At 53.8% G+C, this 20,057-nt stretch overlaps 2 protein-coding genes across 2 annotated transcripts in view; both read right to left on the reverse strand.

The window, feature by feature from the left end:
* The window catches only part of LOC100357148 (glutathione S-transferase Mu 1), a 45,360-nt gene that overhangs the window by 13,072 nt on the left and 12,231 nt on the right, over positions 1-20,057 (reverse strand). The gene's annotated exons all lie outside the window — the stretch shown is intronic.
* LOC138850583 (glutathione S-transferase Mu 1-like) lies at positions 11,663-17,413 on the reverse strand. Its single transcript, XM_070077920.1, has 8 exons — positions 16,964-17,413; positions 16,630-16,705; positions 16,150-16,214; positions 15,764-15,845; positions 15,575-15,675; positions 14,628-14,723; positions 14,438-14,548; positions 11,663-12,528 (listed from the first exon to the last, which is right to left on the reverse strand). The coding sequence occupies exons 1-8, from the start codon at positions 16,997-16,999 to the stop codon at positions 12,439-12,441; spliced, it is 657 nt and encodes a 218-aa protein (XP_069934021.1). The 5' UTR covers positions 17,000-17,413; the 3' UTR covers positions 11,663-12,438.

Consider the following 20,057-nt stretch of genomic DNA (forward strand, 5'->3'; position numbering starts at 1 on the left):
TGGCCATTGTGGTTATTTGGGGAGTGAACCAGTGCATGGAAGATCTCTCTCTCTCTCTCTCTCTCTCTCTCTCCCCCTCTCTCTCCCCCCCACTCTGTATTTCTGCCTTTCAAATAAATAAACCCTGGGGAAAACAATAAGCAGCACATTGTATGATAGTAAACCTAGAACAGAATCACCACGATTACATTGTGCCTGTAAGAGATAAAGCTTTTGACTGCGCAGCTCCCATTTCAACATTTCTACAGGAAGTGACTAACCCACGAGGAGATAATGGAGAAGCAGAGTTTTACACAGGGTGATCCATGGGCAAGAAGATTCATAGAGAACAATTCATGAGCTGGAAGCAAGCCCCACCGGAGACAATTAAAAAGACACAGGTGGAAACTTGTCCCAGAGGTACCCAGGGCAGTGGGAGATGAACCAGGAAAGGCGTTCCCAGGGCAGCCAGGCAGCCCACGGGGAGGGGCACCTGGAAGGCGTCTGAGAAAACAGCGGAAGGAGGGGTGATGAAAGGGGGCTTCGTGGGGCCGGCGCTGTGGCGTAGCAGGTAAAGCTGCCGCCTGCCGTGCTGGCATCTCGTGTGGGCACCTGTTTGAGTCCCAGCTGCTCCTCTTCCAATCCAGCTCCGTGCTGTGGCCTGGGAAAGCAGTAGAACCAAGTGCTAGGGTCCCTGCACCCAAGTGGGAGACCGGGAAGAAGCTCCTGGCTCCTCCTCCGGATGGGTGCAGCTCCAGCCATTGCAGCCAATTGGGGAGTGAACCAGTGGATGGAAGACCTCCTTTCTCTCTCTCTCTCTCTCTCTCTCTCTCTCTCTCTCTCTCTGCCTCTCCTTCTCTCTCTGTGTAACTCTGACTTTCAGATCAATAAATAAATCTTTTAAAAAAGAAAAAGAAATAAAGAAAGGGGGCTTCACAGTGAGGAAAAGTGTCCTCTCTGTGGGGGATGCCTGGGCCCCACCCATTGAGACGTGTTGGGGGGCAGTGCCTGCACCCCAGGAAGCCAGGTCCTTCAGAGAAGCCTGGGGGAGCTGGGCTGAGCTCCCGGAAAGGACACAGCCTGCGATGGGCAGGCTGGCGGGGGTGGGGTAACGGCAGGAGAGGGACTTTGCTGTCATTGGTGGGAGCTGGGACTTCTAAGGGCATAGAAGGAAAGAGGCAGAAAAGGCTTGAGGGTGAGGAGATGAGGAGGAGGAGGAAGGACGAGGAGGCAGTGCCCGCTCTCTGCCAGGCTTTCTCAGAAGCCGAGTTTCAAATTTAGTCCTTTGACCTTGGGACTTGCAGCTGGGCCCCTGGAAATGGCCAAGAAATGTAGCTCTCAGGGGCCAGTGCTGTGGCATAGTGGGCTGGACCTAAGCCTACAGTGCCAGCATCCTATATGGGCACCAGTTCTTGTCCCGGCTGCTTCTCTTCCGATCCAGCTCTCTGCTATGGCCTGGGAAGGCAGTGAAGATGGCCCCAGTCCTTGGGCCCCTGCACCCACGTGGGAGATCTGGAAAAAGCTCCTGGCTCCTGGCTTCGGATGGGCGCAGCTCTGGCTGTTGCGGCCACTTGGGGAGTGAACCAGTGAAGGGAAGACCTCCCTCTCTCTCTTCCTCTCCTTCTTTCTGTGTGTAACTCTGACTCTCAAATAAATAAATGGTTTTTTTTTAAAGGGGATACTAACCAGATATGATGCTTGTATTCCAATAGAACAGGATGTCTAGATGGTGGCTAGCTGATGGCTGTGCTTATGTTAATGTTTATCCCAGACAAAAATAAGAACTGATAAAACTAAGAAATAGGGGGCTGGTGCTGTGGCGCAGTGGTGTAAAGTCCTGGCCTGAAGTGCCTGCATCCCATATGGGTGCCGGTTCGAGTCCCGGCTGCTCCTCTTCCGATCCAGCTCTCTGCTGTGGCCTGGGATAGCAGTAGAAGATGGTCCAAGTGCTTGAGCCCCTCCACCTGTGTGGGAGACCAGGAAGAAGCTCCTGGCTCCTGGCTTCAGATCAGACCAGCTCCGGCCATTGCAGCCATCTGGGGAGTGAACCAGTGTATGGAAGACCTCTCTCTCTGTCTCTACCTCTCTCTGTAACTCTGTCTTTCAAATAAATAAAATAAAATCTAAAAAAAAATTAAGAAATAGGCACTCAATGGACCGGCGTTGTTGTGTAATGGCTTAAGCTGCCATTGCAATGCAGACATCCCATGTGGGTCCTGGTTCAAGTCCCAGCTGCTCCACTTCTGATATAGCTCCCTGCTAATGCTCTTGAGAAAGCAGCAGAAGATGGTTCAACTGCTGGGGCCCCTGCGCCCATATGGGAGACCTGGAAGAAGCACCTGGTCCCTTGGGTTCGACCAGACCCAGCTCCAGCCATTGTGTTCATTTGAGGAGTGAACCTGCAGATGGAAGATCTCTTTGTATCTCTCCCTCTTTCTCTCTAACTCTGCCTTTTAAAAAAATAAAATAAATTTTAAAAAAGAAAAAGGAAGGAAGGAAGGAAGGAAGGAAGGAAGGAAGGAAGGAAGGAAGGAAGGAAGGAAGGAAGGAAGAGGCTCCCTGGCTCCAACAGTCTCTGTATCATCAAACCCCCACTTCCAAGGAGTTGAAAATTATTTTTTTTAATTTGTTCTCCTTGATGCACCTTAAATCAGGTCAATTTTCAAAGAAATTTTCAAGTTAAGGTTAACACTCCTGGTAACAAAATCAGGATTTTACTTAGGGCTTAAAATGGTTATGTTTTGTATACAAAACCTTTGTAAACAGACATCTAAACTAATGAGTAAGCAAATACCTTTGACCTCTTCTTAAAAAGGAGAACTGAAAAAATATGTACTTTGCCATGCCAAAGGCTTCTCTTTCTTTCTTTTTAAAAAATATTTATTTATTTATTTATTTGAAAGTCAGAGTACACAGAGGGGAGAGAGGGAAAGAGAGAGAGTGAGAGGTCTTCCATCCGCTGGTTCACTCCCCAAGTGGCCGCAATGGCCAGAGCTACACTGATCCGAAACCAGGAGCCAGGAGCTTCTTCCGGGTCTCCCACATGGGTGCAGGGGCCCAAGCACTTGGGCCATCTTCTGCTTTCCCAGGCCACAGCAGAGAGCCGGATTGGAAGTGGAGCAGCCAGGATACGAACCGGCGTCCTTATGGGATGCTGGCACTGCAGGCGGTGACTTTACCCACGATGCCACAGAGCTGGCCCCCAAAGGCTTCTATTTCTAAACCTCTCTCCTCACCTCCCCAAAAGGAAGGGTGTGACAGGAGGAAATCCACCTGAGTATAACTCAAGTAAGGGGAAGGGTCTCTTCCTTCAAAACCTGGGCTGGGAACCCATTTCTGCTGGGGGTACCAGTAGCTGAGTCAGGGCAAATTTCCTTACAGCAATACCCCATACAAGGCTTAAATGCAGAAGCACACACAGCAGGGTACTGCGGGGCCTGCAGTCTTTCTCCCACCACTGATTTGTTAAATTGGAAATGTTCAAGCCCAACATATAAAGCAGATCCTCAGAGAATGACTGCATTGCTTACCACTAGCCTTGCAAGTCATCACCCCACTTGGCAAATATTCTGTGTACTTCTGGTTAGCAAAGCATAGTTATGGACGAAGCAGGAGAAGAAGCACAAAGCCCCCATGAAGGGAACCCTAATCAGACTCTTGGTCCTATAACTGTCATCCCAACCTCAGAGCTTGATGCGTCCTAATGTAGAGGGAGACAATGTAAGAAAGGTAAGAAAGAAACTATGGGAGGTGTGCTCGGGCCAGGCTTGGGGCAACAGCAGGACGACGGGGTAAATCATCAGGCTGCCCTCCTAAATCCTGCCGCTCTGCCGCCTATCCAGGAAAATGAGCTCCTTCACCGTGGTTGCTTGGAAACCTTAGGGACTATTTACTCCAGCAAAATGGACCTGTTGGAGCAGCCCCCGCCTGAGCTTGACTGGGAGTGCCTCCCGGACGGGAGCAGTTTTGCAGAGAGTGGACCACGAAGGGCCAGGTGTGTGGTGGGCACAGCACGACAGGTGCTGGAAGCAATGACACTGCCGCCCAGGATTTCAGCCCAGAAAGCTCAATCGACCTCTGTGACGGGAGCTCTCCAGCTATCAACAGGAAAGAAGGTGAACATTTACACAGTCCCCAGCTACGTCTTCATGACTGCGCATGCTCACTGTGCTATTCGGGAGGCCAGGGCGTTCCTGACAATAGCAAATATGTACGCTAAACACGCAGCTGAGAACCTGACTCATGCAGGCAGTGCCGGGGTGAGAACAGGCGACCACGATGCACTGCCCCAGTCGCCATAAGATGGACACATGACACCTGGCTGTGTGTGTCTACATAGCACACATAGCATTTCGCTGTCAAAGCAGCAGCTAAAGGAAAGAGCTTTCTCGGGGCCTTGACACTCCAGGTTGATTTAGTCCAATATAAAAAAATCATCATACTGAGAAAAATGAGACAAGAGCAAAAGACTGGGTTTTTGACACTTGGGATAACACCCTCCGGTGGAGACAGAGCTCCCACGGACTCGTCCTGATACCCAAGGCCCTGGTCCGACCCATCACAGAGCACATGCATGAGAGGACACGTTTTGGGGGGTGCCCGGATGAGCTTTGTAGATCATTCACACAGATCTCATCTTCAACAGGTAATGCATTCACTAACTCAGGGTTGCCCTGTATGTGTTCAGAACAACCCAAGAGCAAAAAATGCTGCCAACCAAATGGGGCACACAACATGTGGTGCCCACTCCTTGGATGACTGACAGATAGACGTCGCTCAGATACCTAGGACAACTGGGAGCTTCAGATACTTACCTGTGTTAGTAGACCCCCTTCTTCTATTAGGCACAGTGATAGTGGGCCCTTTTCCATACAGCCCCTTATTAAACACGGAAGTTGCATACATCCTGAAGATTACAATCTGCTGGGAAAGCCAAAAAGATGAACTACAACTTGAAAAAGACAATCGCCAAATGATGCCAGGAAACTAGCCTAAGTTATAAGGTATTGCCTCTTGCCCTCCTCCGGATAGGGATAGCCCCTAAATTAGTATATAGGAGACCCTTCCTGATGCCTCAAAGTAAGGATATAAATATTACTTTAAAAAATAGAATGAGGCGATATCTTGAAGAGCTAACTCAGATACCAACAACTGTATATCAGTTTGCCTCTTCCAGGTCCTCTCTACATCTCGTCATCCTTTGAAACCAGGGGTTGGGTTTGCAAAGCTCATTTCCCCCACTGAAAAGTACTCTGATGAGCTGTGCCTTCCCCTTCCCCTCTCCCAGGGTGATGTGTCTGAGATAACTCTCAAGGCTAAGCCAACGGGAACTTTTGCACTGCTTCCTATGCCACGTGCTCACCACTTGACAGATACATTTGCCAGTGCACATCCAAAAGGCCAGTCTATTCTCTCAGAAGAAGCACTGGTCCATGAGGCGGGGCTGGGAACCATTCCTGGATGAACTCAGTCCGGTACTTGTGGCCTTGCTAGTGTCCAGACCTCTCCAGAGCTTGTGTCTCTTCAGGGTCGTCATACCCCATTACTAGATGATACCTGCACAGGACTAAGTAATTGTTTCTCAGGTCTTTCCTCCCGGATTCCCAGTGAAACGAGGGCCTCTCCATGCGTTCTCCATCCTGGCCTTGCAGTCCTCTTGGTACTGAGCCTACGCCCTGTACTGATCAGCAATCTCCGTGAAGCTACTGCAAAAGCATTAGAACTCAACACGAGTCCTGACAAACGCAGGTTCAGACCTTGACTCCTAAGTCGGCTGCGAGGCGTCAGAATGGAGTCAGAGCCCCTATTCCACAGATGTGGAATGAAGGGTTGGTGCTGGGGAAGTTGTAACCAAACTCATTTTTGTTTCTTTTCACATTCTGATGAAAAGCAAACTACTCAGCCTGGGACCCTCTCAAGTATCTGTTCAAATGGATAGAGAATGCTTGCTTGGGAACTCCAGAACCTGGCCTTGAGGAAGTTGGTTCAAGTTGCAATCATCTGGCCCTCCCAGGCCAAAAGACCAGAGGTTGAAATTCCTTGCAGCAGACTGTGAGGGGGAGAAATAACCAAGGGCACAGGCTGAGGGGGCTTCATCCTGGTGGATGAAGCACTGGAATCCAGAACACATACGTTGCCTCCTTCAGGTTCCAGCCAGAAAACACTCTGTAGCCGCTTAGATTTGCAGAACGTTCTGCTGGTCCCTGCTCATGATGCAGTCAAGCCACGGAGCCAGTTTCCAGGGAGTTGTGCTGAGGCCGAGATATCTGTTATCAGACCTGCAACCGGCTTCAGCACCTGCAGAAGTGCCAGGCCGGCGCCGTGCAGGACAGTAGTTCTGTAGTTCTTGAGATTGCTTATCTGCTGTTGTCCTCGGTTGTTGACACATTACTTTCTGTTCCCTTTACTCTCAAACCTTGTCCTCATTATTATGATGTGTCACCAAGGACAGGAACCAAGCTTTTTTTTTTTGAGAGGCAGAGTTAGACAGTGAGAGAGAGAGAGAAAGGTCTTCCTTTTGCTGTTGGTTCATCCCCCAGATGGCCGCTATGGCCAGCGCTGCGCCGATTTGAAGCCAGGAGCCAGGTTCCTCCTCCTGGTCTCCCATGGGGTGCAGGGCCCAAGTACTTGGGCCATCCTCCACTGCACTCCCGGGCCACAGCAGAGACCTGGACTGGAAGAGGGGCAACCGGGACAGAATCCGGCTCCCCAACCGGGACTAGAACCTGGGGTGCCACCGCCAAAGGCAGAGGATTAACAATGTGAGCCGCGGCGCTGGCCAGAACCAAGCTTTTGATAAGTTAGATCAGCTGCACCCCAGGGTCCTAGGCAGTGGGCTGAGCGCGGGATGCCCACTCGCATCTCCTGGCCTCTCTAGGCCCTGCTTATTGTCCCACAATGGCCACCTAGGTGAACCCCGGTCTCGGCAGGAAGCGGCTGGACTTCATGTGGGCTGATTTCTCCTCCAGGCCCTGAGAGTGGGGACAGGGCAGAGCTCAGGGTCTGCGGCCCCTCCGGGCTTCCAGCAGCCCCAGTGCAGGCCCAGCACGGCAGGACCCTGGCAGCTGCCTGCCCGCGGGCTCCATGCCTGGAGAACCACACGGTCTCCTTAGGGTCCACGGCCCTGGGGAGCTCACTCTTCAGGGACCTTCGACTGAGGTCGTTCCTGAATAGGACCCAGCAGTCAGGGAGACTCTGCACTGAGCAAGGTGGCTGCCCCACTGGAGACGGCCGTGGAGGCCCAGAAAGTCCGCTCCACCGCCCTGCGAGTTCAGGTCTATATTTACCCGGAGGGAACCTGAGCTGCACGGAGGAGAGCCGCCTCCCCACGATGCACAGCTGTGCCTGAGCCCCAGCTGCACTCTGCCCCGTGTGCTCTCTGCTCCCCTCCACAGCAAGCCCGTCAGTCCCTGTCCACACAGATTTCTCTCTTCTCCGGAGGCTCCGGGATTGCCAGGGTTCGCACATGGAGCGGGGACTCTTACAGAGCAAGGACGCTTAGAGCACGCACGTGTGTCTGGCAGAGAGCCCAGATCTCACCCAGCGACTCAGCAAATCCTGGATGAAAATCGATAGAGGGAGGTAAACCCGCAGAAAACAGCGAGGCGGGGCCCTGATCACTGCCCTGGAAGCAGGAGGTCCTGACCTCCCCAGCGGGCACGGAGCCCAGTCTCCCGCTACCCAACCCTCCCCGCCTCCAGCCCAGCCCAGGGACCAGGCTGAAGGATGCCCAGCCAAGCCTCGTGCACCTTCTTATCAGGAGAGAGAGGGCTCAGGTAGTGGACAAAGGCTTTGCAGAGATCCAGGGCCGCCTGACCCCCAAGCTGAAGCTGCAACCCAAAGCTCCCTTCCCTCATGCAGGTGGACCAGCTGTTCTTAAATCGCCAGGGCTGCAAGTTCTTCCTTCTGTTGGTTCACTCCCTAAATGGCAGCCACGGCCGGTGCTGCACCAGTCTGAAGCCAGGAGCCAGGTGCTTCTTCCTGCTCTCCCATGCAGATGTAGGGGCTCAAGCACTTGGGTCATCCTCTACTGCCCTCCTGGGCCACGGCAGAGAGCTGGACTGGAAGAGGATCAACTGGAACCAGAACTGGCACCCATATGGGATGCTGGCAACGCAGGCAGAGAACTAACCAAATGAGCCATGGCGCCAGCCCCGAGGAAGTACACATCTTAAGGGAGTAGAAGCTGGTCAAGAACCAAAGCTCAGACTGAGACTGAGACTTTAGGCCCCAAAGATGACCAGGGCTGTGATTTTATATGGGTTGCTCTTGGCGAGGGCCTTAGTGGGGATTTGAAGTCATCTGCTGTGTAGCCTGCTAACATTATCCTGTATATACACAGCTGCAAAGAGAGTTTCTCAAACTTGCAAGTTCTTTTTCTGAGCTTCCAATAAGCCCTGCATTGTCTCCTGCCTCAAGGCAGAGAGAGAGAAACAAACTACAAAAGAGTTTTGGAATTTGTCTTTCTCAGCGTCCCCAGTAAACACTCCCTCCCACAGCCAGCCCTTCATCATTTCCAAGGCTGCAAGTCTGGCCCTGAGCCAGACCCGATGAGAAGGCGCTGAGAAGGCGCAGCTCTGGGTGGGAGGGTGGGACGGGTAACAGATTCTAGGCTGAAAGGAGGTGGGACAGTGGCCTCAATGCCCGAGTCTGTGATAAACCAGGCTGTGCTGCCATCAGATGCGTTGCCCTGGGACGTGATTAGCAGAGAGGTGGGGCCCAGGCGGTGCGCCTGGCACCGCAGGTGCTGCCACACGGCCTGCCCAGCTGCTGTGCCTGCAGTTCCCCAGCACGGGGTCACCTTGGCACGTCCCACCGTGCCTGGTGCCGTGCCTCCCCCAGAGCAGAGGGTCAGTGCAGAGGAGTGAAAATAGGGACCTGCCCATGTCACACAGGACACGTGGCCACGAAAAGGAACAAAGCGAGGAAGGGAAGGAACGTGCCCCCCGTGAACAGCTCGGGACAATGCCGCTTAACAGGGCTCCCAGGTGCGCCCTCAAACCCAGCACGAGCGGCCGCCCTGGGACCTCAGCGCTTCCCCACGCGGGCACCCACGCTCTGGAGATCACACACGAGCGTCGTCTGTGACTCTGACACTGAACCTCAATCCTACCTCGTCTCAGCCTGCAGATGCCAACTCCGTACACACTGCTGACGCCCTGCCTCTCCCACAGTGTCCTGGGCTGGGAGACACAGCCTGGACCAGGGCCTGAGGCTTTCCCTTTCAGCACGGTGCAGGGCCCCTGCTGAACACCGCGGAGCAGAGCTGCCGGCACCCTCAGCTCTTCCCCAGGGACTGCACAGCGCAGAATAGATGATGTGTTACAGCTGCTGTCTTGGCACCTCTTGGAGGTTGGTCTCTTCCTACTGGTTCCACAGTGGGGATATTAGGCATAGACATTGTAGTGGGCAGCAGCAGATTACAAACAGAGGCAGGAGACACAATGCAGGCAGCCATTCCTTCAGAGCAAAATCACCCAGGAGACGCCAAACCATCCCCAGCTAGGTCCTAGTCCCATCAGGTCAACTTTTACACTTGATTTCATCAAAAGACTGAGACGCGATATCAGATCAACTTTTGCGCTTGCCTAAATCTGAAGTGCACAGTTAGACTACTTCTGTCCAAGGATTTGAAATGCATGTTTCATCTTTAATAAGGGCGTCTTAATTCACTGCACAATAGTGCAGCCCCGACATACCCTTTAATTTGAGATTTGAGACCAAGAACTAGAAGGGACTTCAAAAAAGTCCATGGAAAATACAACCAAAACATAAGCTTATATTGGTTCAAAAGGATTGTGAAATCTGTGCATACTAGGGATCTTCAGAAAGTTCATAAAAATGCATATTCTACAAAATTACATATGGATTTCAAACCATTTTTTAAATTTATTTATTTGAAAGGCAGGGTTATAGAGAGGCAGAGCGGGGGTGGGGGGAGGTCATCCATCTGCCGGTTCACTCCCCAGAGAGCTGCAACAGCTGGAGGTGTGCCGATCCCAAGCCAGGAGCCAGGAGCTTCCTCCAGGTCTCCCACGAGGGGTGCAGGGGCCCAAGGACTTGGACCATCTTCCACTGTCTTCCCATACCATAGCAGAGAGCTGGATTGGAAGTGGAGCAGCCGGACTCGAACTGCTGCCCACATGGGATTCCAACACTGTACCAGCAGCTCCACCAGCTAGGCTACAGCGCCATCCCTTCAGACACTTTTGAACCAAAATAAACATATTTTCCAAATTCATATTTTTAAATACCCTCATATAGCAACCTGTTGCTTCCTGTTGTGTTTTAATTGTATCATTTGGGGGCCTGCGCTGTGGCGTAGTAGGTTCAGCCTCTGCCTGCAGCACTGACATCCTATACAGGTGCAGCTTTGAGTTCCAGCTGCTCTACTTGCAGTCAAGCTCCCTGCTATGGCCTGGAAAAACAGTAGAAGATGGCCCAAGTGCTTGGGCCCCTGCACCCGCATGAGAGACCCAGAAGACTCTTGGCTCCTGGATCTGGATCAACACAGCAATAGAGCCTGCAGGTCGGCACAACCTGTCCTCACCCACTCCTCTAATGGGGGACACTGAGGTGGGTCCATCCCTGTCGTGAGTGGGGCTGCTGTGGTTGTGGGTGGACAAACAGACCTTCAAGAACTTGCTCTTTTTTTCCTTACTTGCCCAGAAATGGAATTCTTGCATAATATGAAATTCTAGGGTTTTTTTTTTTGTTTTTTTTTTTTTTTGGTGAGGAACCACGATGCAGATTTGCATAATGGCTGGGCCATTTTACATTCACACCACGGAGCAAAAGGTTCCAATTTCCCCAAGCACACAGCACTTGCTTTGTCCTGCTTTGGGCCACAGCCATCACAATGCGTGTGGGGGGCGACCCCGTGCAGTGGCGCCTTGCCCTTCTCTGCTCAGTGCTGTTGGGCAACTTCCGGGTGCCTATTGTACATCTCCTCTGGGAAATGTCGGCTCGAGGCCCTCACCCATTAAGAACTGAGCTGCTTGGTCTCATTGTTTCTGCACCACGTGCTTGTGTAATCTAGTCGTGCTGGTCACAGCCCTGGCTCATTCCTGCACGTATTATCCACGGTTGATTCTTCACAAACGTAGGGTGGGGAACTCAGCACAGACTGTGTGCCCTGCAAAGCCTGAATACCGGCCGCTTAGGGAAGATGCTCGCTGCCTCCTGTTCCAGATGGACCTCTACCACCTGATTTACAACATGTCACCTGAAACTTCCAGGACTTTTCTCTCTTCTGACTTAAGTGTAAGAAAACTTTGGCTTAACTACCTTTGCACTACAGGTTCAGAAGCATTTAGTTTGGCTGAACTCTGACCCTACAAAATGTATCTTTTTGAATGAATCATTTGTTTCCCACCAACGTTACCATCAGATCTACTGTGGCATTTCTATTTGACTTCAAAGTGCAGCTTCAGGCAGTGATTGCACTGACAGATTCCAAAGGACAACCTTGTGGGTGCTACTCTACACCTCCTCTGGCTCAGGAACAACCTCGCAGAGTGCCAGGCCCCCATGAAGAGTGACAACTGGCATAGGATTCTGAGAAGGAATTTGACCACATTTCCAAACTTGGGGTACACCTCCTGTATGCCAGGCACCAGGACACATGCCTCCTCCATGGGTCCATGACTCAGCTGGGGTTTAAAATACACACAGACAACAATGATTATACAGTGGGATGTTTTATTGAGAAACATCCTGAAACTGTAGACAAGGAGCATCTGCATCAGGGAAAGCTTCCAGGAGGAGGAGGCAGAGGGGTCTGCCCAAGCCTGCTCAGCCCCGTCCCCATCAGCCCAGCGGCTCTCAGAAACATGGCACAGCTGCACGTGGCCCTCGGTGCCCTCCCTCCAGGGTGAAGGACCGAGAACCCGAGCATAGAAGAAACCCAGGGAGAGGAGCAGAGCGACATAGATAGGGCCCGGAAATGCACAAGATCCCTCATAGCCCTGCCTGAGCACCCACTCCCCCCACACTAATCCTGCCCCACCCAGCCCCTGCTGTGGCAGCAGAACAAAGAAAATCCATCAAGGTCTGCACAGTTAGCGCACAGTCCAGTGCAACAAAGGAGGTAAGAAGGGCCCCAGCTGAGGTCAGGCCTTTCTAGGGACCAGACAGCACTGGGGAGACCCCACTGGGGAGCAGGGCCGCAGCCCAGGCACAGCCATCTTTCTGGCAGTCGGGGAGCTCAGACAGGGCCCACAAAGAGAGACAAGAACCGTGGGGTCGGCTTAGTGCGGGAAGAGCAGCCTTAGAGAGCCCATGGTTAGAAGGGTGGGGGCTGAGCCTGGCCAGAGCCTGCATGGGAGGGGCTGCCTCAAGACACAGGCAGTCATTAGGTTGGGGGTGGGGGTGTTGGATGGAAGGAGAAAGGGGTGAGAAGTATGAAGCTGGGCCAGGAGACCTGAGCTCCCAGCGCCACGCCCACCTCCTTCCAGGGCCCTATACTCCTGTCCACATGGCAATCTTTGCACACACAGGCACTTTGATGAAGCGGCTGGACTTCATGTAGGCAGAGATCTTCGGCAGGCCCTGGAGTTGGAAACAGAAAGCACAAGGAGTCAGGGTCTGCGGCCCCACTGGGCTTCAGGCAGCCCCAGCGCATCACGGCAGGACCCCGACAGCGCCTCTGCCCAGGGCCTCACTGGCTGCAGGGAGTCTCATAGGACCACAGCCCTGCTGATTCCACGCTGCCTTACTTACGACTCACGTCCCGCCTTCATAAGAACTATGGGTAGGAGAGACTGACAGCACGGTGCAGACTCAGAGCCCACCCCACTCCCGCAGGGTCCGTTCCTGGCCACCTTCCACCCGAAGGGAACCCGAGCATCACAGCGAGTCAGTGGATTCCTTGGGGTTAAGGGACTGGGCAGGGAGATGGGCAGGACACGGCCTGGCTCTGTCTCTCTCCCACTCTGCCTCCACCTCCCCACTCCACAAGCCCCATCACCTCCGTCTACACAAACATTCTTTTCAGAACGAGGCTGCCGGCTTCCCTGGGATTGCACCCACAGGAGGGACATCCAACGGGACAAAGGGGCTGAGCCCACGCCAGGGAAGCTTGCAAGCAGCCCGGCCCTCACCCAGTGACTCTGCAAGCCCTGAACTTAAGGAACAGGAGGAGCTGAAGCAGCAGATCAAGGCCAGGCCAGGCTCCACCCACTCCCCCTTGGACGCAGGAAGTCCTCACTCCTGCACTCAGTGTCTGCGCCCGATCTCACTGCCTCAGCCCCTCGTCCTGAGCCCTACTCCACACACAAGGCCAGGACATGCATTGCCAAGTCCTCTACACCAGGACAGCCGTGCCCAGGGACTCCCTAAAGAACTCAGAGGGGTGCACGGTGTTCTGGACCTAACGGGCCTGGCCTGTTTGGGCCCGAGGGTCCAACACAGATCTAATCTCTGCCTCTCCTCCTGGGAACACAGCGTTGAGCCGACTGTTGCAGAATCACCAAGGCCACAGGCCTGGACCTGATCCAGAGCTGATAGAGCTGAAAACAACATCTTTGATGGCAGTGGAACAGAAGAAAGATTGGAGACTGGAAAAACCTGTTTTCCAAATGCCTCATATTTCAAATCTGTGATAAAGTAGGATTTGTTGGGAGCAAACAAGCCGTCCCTGGGAGATGGACGTGCCCGTGTGTGAGGTCAGGGCTCTGCTCCTCAGCACCACCACCCACCCCCCAGCTCTGCGGAGCCTGCAGCTCTATGCTCAGGTCCAGCATGGAGTCACCATGCACGTGCATCTGTGCAAAAACAGGCCCTGCGCTACGTCACAGGCAGAACAGAGGGGCACTGGAGTCAGAACAAGAGGGGGGGAGGGAGTGGAAGGAAGTCTGCATCATCCCACAATCAGGACAGGATCCTGCACCAGGGGCGCCTGCATCACATCTATCCCGGCACCTGCACAGCCCTGGGACCTCAGTGCTTCCCCACAGGGACCTGATTGGTGCGAGCACACTGTCCATCAAGTATGATCACTGCCAGTGTCCCTGACGCACACCCTCAATCCTCCCTGGTCTCAGCCCTCCTGACCAGCTGCACACACGGCTGAATGTCCTGCCTCTCCCGTAGAGTCCTGGGAGGGGAGACACAGGCTGCACAGGGCCTGAGGCTGCGCCTCTTAGCACAGAATTGGAGAATCCCTGACTGCTGCCCACAGCCATCTGTGCTCACAGGGAGCCCAGCACAGTGGAGACTGGTTCCGGGACCCTGAGCAACTGGCTCACCCCTACACTCTTAGTTTGTTAGTTTCAGATGAGAAGACGATTTTATCCACCTTGAGGGGACACCTTGTAGATACACCTGACTCAACCGACATAAGACGCCAAGCCTGGGTCCTCAGTTCCCAGCTGGGCTGCACTTTAGCTCCAGGACTCTGAGCATGGAGGGACGGGAACAGGGAAAAGACAGTGCAGAGTGAGGAGGCTCAGAGAGTCACCTCGAAGCGGGACATGTAATCCTTCAGGTTTGGGAACGCGTCCAGGCACCCAGGCTCAAATATCCGGTTCTGGTCAAGGATGTCGTAGACAAGGAAATCGGCGAAGGTGATCTGCAGGAGCCAGGATGACAGAGCTCAGTCCCAGAGGAAGACCCCTCCTCCATCCTCCCCACCCCACCCCCGACTCTACCTTGTCCCCTGCGAACCAGGGCCGCTTCCCCAGGAACTGCGAGTACAGCTGCAGCTTCTCAGGGAGCCCCTTCAGGTACTCGGGCTTGAGCTTCTCCTGAGGCAGAATCAGCTGTCACCACCCTCAGACACACAGCCCTGCAGACAGGCACCGCCCAGTGCTGCCCGGGCCCCGCTGGCCAGGGCTGAGCAGCAGAGTGGCCCTGGGCAGTGCCCCCCCTTCCACTTCGTTCATCAGCACTGAATAGACACCTACTGGGTACCACACCATGCCTCTCACAGCAATGGGAAGTCACAGAGGAACCCAGCACTGTCCCTGATCCTGTCACCACCGAAGTGCATAGAACCTCTAAGGGTCAGAGCCAGGAGTGCCACGAGCACCTGCTTCCCCTGGGCTCAGACGTGGGGTGAAAGCAAAGAGACAAAGAACTGAGAGATCTCGGGAGAGCAGCCGGAACCACCCCGGGGGCGGCAAGGGAGTGGAACAGGTAATCTGCAGAGAACAGAAGATGAGACTTCGACACTCAGGGGATGGAGGGAGAGGAACAAGGTCCTTGGTTCACCTGGGCTGCCCATGGGAAATACGCTTATCCTTATGGGGGGCATGGAGACAGCCCTGGGAAACAGGGCACCCATGAAGATGCCCCCTTCTTGGACTACCGTAACTTATGTACTGGAGTCTGTACCCAGGCGCTGGCACATGGTGGGAACAGCTGGGAAAGACAGCCCTTGATGAGGGTCAAAGGTTAGGCATGAACTGGATTCTGGGGCAATTACATATTTTGAAACTGAAGTTCCCCTGGTATGGAATCAGCATGTTGGACTGATAGGAAATTTCTTGGAGAAGCAGATCCTCAGGGAGTTTAATGGCAAACAGGAGCAGTGCAGATGTGAACAGAAGAGTGCAACTCACTGAACCAGGCCACATTCAATCCAGCGGGCACTCACGAAGTCAGGACTGTAGCACATCATGGCGAATTGCATGCGGTTGTCCATAACCTGGTTCTCTAGAATGTCCACGCGAATCTTCTCCTCTTCTGTCTCCCCATCTACAGTAACACCACCGAGACCTAAGTGTCCTGGACCAGCCACACCCAGGGGACGCCCCCGCCCAGCCCTGCAGCCAGCCCCACTCACACAGGCCGTGCTTGCGGGCCAGGTAGCGCAGGATGGCGTTGCTCTGCGTGAGCTTGTGAGTCCCATCAATTAGGTAGGGCAGCTGCGTGGTGACCAGGGCAGTCAGCTGGGCTCCCGGGCTCCCAGCATCCCCTTCCCTGAGCAGGGGCAGACGGGACACCCGGTACCCTCTGTGCCCGGCCCATGGCAGGCTCTAAGCACACACTCTGTACAGTGAGTGAGTGAGCTACGACACAGAACATCACGGAAAAACACTGTAGAGAACCAGGGTGACAGTGGTGAGCACAAGGCTCTGACTTCAGACCTCCAATCTGGGGAAGGAGAGGGAAGCACAGACACCTTGCTCCTCCCCCATCCCACCCCCCAACTTTGTCCCTTGCACCTACATTGGGAAAATCCAGACCCAGGGTGAATTTCTCACTCAGCCACTGGCTTCTGTCATAGTCGGGAGCTGTGAAGTAGATGAGGTGAGAACAAAACCTCCCTAGTGTGCCGCCCTCTCCCCCAGGACCACCCCTACCAGGAGTGTGGGGGAGAGACCCCCTCCCCCAAACAGGCATCTGGGATCTGAACCACCGGGTGTCATATCCAGGTCTGGGGGAAAAGAGTGAAGGTAAGGGGTCTGGACCCTGCAAGCAACAGGCTTCTAAAAGGTGTGGGGACGTCTATGGGAGACCCCAACCAACCACAGCCCAGCAACCGGCCTTTGGACGCCACACCTGCACCCTCCAGGGCCCCCGGGAAGGGCAGGCTCAGCCCCAGCTGTTGGGGGCTACACAGGAGTGCAATGGGTAGCCGCGAGGGGTTGCTATGTGTTAATCGCCATGGGCTGGGCAGAAGTCAGAGCAGGCAGGCAGGTGCATTACCGTCCCCCATGGTGTATTTCTTTTCCTCATAGCTGGTGTCCGTGTATTCCAGGAGCGTGCGGATGGGCAGAACCAGCTGCAGGAGATGACCCGGGGCAAGGGACAGAGTTGGGGGTACTCTGCCTCCTCGCGGTGAGCCCCCATACTAGGCCTGAAACCACTGCCTCCTCCCTCCCCTCCTCCACCCCCCAACACACACACTAGGTGCCAGCACAGGGAGCTCTGGATGGCCTCAGAGGCGTCCAGAAATTCCTCAGGAACCACGGCCTAAAGCCTCCCCAGCAGCCCAGGGCCCCTCCGCCGTCCCCCCCGGCCGGGCGGACCCCTCGCTCACCCCACGGATGTCCCAGTAACCCAGCGTCATGGGCATGGTGCAGGTCTTGCGGTCTCAGAGGAAAGGCCTCAGCGGGACGGGCCTGGGGCTTTTAGGAGAGCTTTGGCGGTGAGGAGGGGCGGAGCCTGCTGCGAACGCGTCTCGCCCCGCCCCAAATTCCATGCATTCCCTGTGGCCTGGAAAGGGGCTCTCGGCCCCACCCACAGGAAGGAGCAAGACCTAAGGCCTCCCCCAGGATTCGCTGGACTGATAAGCTTCCAGACGGACCGAGGCCCAAAGCAGGGCCGTAGTTGGCCGCGTCCCCGGGCCACTGTGCTGGGTCCCAGGAGTGGGCAGTGCCAATGGCAGAAGAGCCAGGGCTTAACACAGCGTCACAGTTCCCCGCTCCTTGCTCCGTTGTCTGGCTCCGCCTTCGTCCTGGGATTGCCCAGCTACCGCCTCCGCCCCCCCCCCCCCCCCAACACACACACTGGGAGTTCTGGGAAGTTAGCTGCTGGCTCAGGCCTAAAAGAGGGTGGGTGGCCCGAAACCTTGGTTTAATTCAGCATCTGCCATTGCAAGGGATGAGCCTCTCAGTAAAGAGTGAATATTCTGGCCCAGCAGGTGCACGAAGTGCCTCCCCCAGAAGCCTCCTGCCAGGCAGCTGGGTCTGGCTGTGTCTGGTTTGGGGTCCGGTTTGAGTGACAAGTTCATCCCAATGCAGTAGCACTGAGAGGCAGGATCTTTGAGGGGGGATAAGGTCCTAGGGCTCCACACTCATTAAAAGATGACCTAGTTAGTAGCAAAAAATCTGATTAAAAATGGGGAAAAGGCAGGCACATTGCCAACAAGTATATGAAAAAAAATTTTTTTACAGAAGGTTTTATTTATTTATTGACTGGCAGAGTTAGAGACAGTGAGAGGAAGAGACAGAAAGAAAGGTCTTCCATCTGCTGGTTCACTCTCCAGTGTCTACAACAGCCAGAGCTGGGCCTATCTGTAGCCAGGAGCAAGGAGCTTCCTCCAGGCCTCCAACGTGGGTAAAGGAGCCCAAAACTTAGACCATCTGCTGGTTTCCCAGACCATTAGCAGGGAGCTAGATCAGAAGTGGAGCAACCGGGACTCAAACCCATCCACTCAGCTCAGGCCCCTGTCTGTGTGCAGGCTCAGCAAACAGGCCACAGCGTGGATTCATTGGTAGGTTTCCCACAGCAGGACGATAGCACCATGTGCACACCCCTGGGCCTGGACCTCTCAACTGGTCCAGTTCTCAGCATCCATCAAGACTTCGTCATTCTGAACTGTGTGCCTCTGAAGCCAAGAAAAATGGAATTTCTACATTCAGCTGAGAAAAGACTCTTTAAATAAGCCAGCAGTGATTGGAGTAAGAATTCTGAAAGACACAGAAGGGACAGGGGCACGTGGGCAGTCATCCCTTTGGTCACCCCTTTACTGAGAACTCAGTTGTTGAGGGCCCACTCTGCACCAGCCCTAGGACCAGGAACCCTTCAAGGGGAACTCCCGGAATTCCATCTTCCATGGGAGTCTCCCAAGTCCTTGAGCCATCACCTGCTGCTGCCTGGGCATGTGACATGGAGCTGGATTGGAAGCAGACTACCAAGGACTCCAGTGTGGGATGGGGACAGCCAGGCACAGCTCAGCCCACTGCGCCGCAACTCTCACCCCATCTTCTCCTTACATTCTAACACCCTGCAGCCCGATTTTCAAATCTTTCCTCAAATGATCCCAGAATTAAAAGAAGAATGCACTTAGAGCATGTGTGTGTGTTGTAAAGCCTTTGACTTATTGTGGGGTGAATTTAGAAAACCTAGGATGCTTACTTACATCTGAAAATGAGAAAATGTACTTCACCCTTTACAGATAGAACCAAGTAGCAATTGAGAAAAAGAAAATTGCTACCTAGCTAAGAAGTATTAAGAAAAAGAAAACAAATGAGGCTTCTAAGGAAGTAGATTAGCAAGAAAAGTCAAGGTAAAAAGTGTGGCCATCAAGGAATAATGTGGCAAAGGTTAACACCTGGGGTATTACAGAATTCTTTAACTCTTGCAAATTTTCTTGAAGTCAACATGATAACCAAATAAAAAGGTTTTGTTTGTTTGCTGTATTTTTAAAAGACAAGCTGGAGAAGCAGAGCAGTGATGGAATGCAGTACCAGTCCGGAGGCCTGAGAGCTAGGTGGGTGGTTGAGAACTGTAAGGTCACCACAAAGCACACCGGAGCACCGGAGGAAGGGGAAGGGTTTATTGGTGGGGAAACCCGAGAGACCAGAGGGAAGGGCTGAAGAAGGAAAAAGTGAGAGAGGAGAGCGAGAGTGAGTGAGAGCGAGAGCGAGAGCGAGAGAGAGAGAGAGAGAGAGAGAGTGCTGTTCAGGATAGGTTCTCTTAATACTTTGGGGGGGGAAGGCAGGGAAGTAGGAGCAGCGAATCCCATGAGGGTGGGGGTGGAGCTGACACCTGTGATGGGGCCATGTGGTCACCTGGCTTCCAGCAATGGCAGCAGGGGCTAGAGCCTAAGCTGGTGTCCGGGGCATAGAGTGCACCACAGTAAGACTGTGCCATTTTACTAAAAAGAGCTGTGGTCCAAGTCTCAGATCAGGTCTGAGTGTTAGGTAGGAAGTCAGATATGAGCTTATGTATGTTTGAAAAAGGCCTAAAGAGTTGACATCTAGGTCCAGCATATGCATCTCAAAGTCATCCTGATAACTATCCAGGTGCAGCCCAGTGTCTGCACTTCAAACATCCTAGTACTCTTCCAGGATCTAGGCAGGACTTTTGAAATGCAGATACTTCCTGCAATCCCGGGCGATGCCAACCAGGCTTCCTCCTGTCTTATAACTTCAGGGGGAAAACTCAGGCTGGAATTTTTCACATTTACATTCAAAAAGTCCTTTGTTCCAGGAGGAGCAGAGGTGGGGAGGCAAGACTGATCCCCTTAAAAACCCCTGGCCTCAACCAGACTGTGCGCTCAGCCCTCTGCCTCTATGCCGAGCCGCCCGCCTGGCCTGCCCAGGTGTACTCTCTCCACTCAACCATGTAACCCCGCTCTCCCCCAGTCTAAGCGACTAGGCCCTCTCTCTCAGGTTCTGTCTGGAGAG

Source organism: Oryctolagus cuniculus, chromosome 7, assembly GCF_964237555.1.
Source record: "Oryctolagus cuniculus chromosome 7, mOryCun1.1, whole genome shotgun sequence".
Lineage (NCBI taxonomy): Eukaryota > Metazoa > Chordata > Mammalia > Lagomorpha > Leporidae > Oryctolagus > Oryctolagus cuniculus.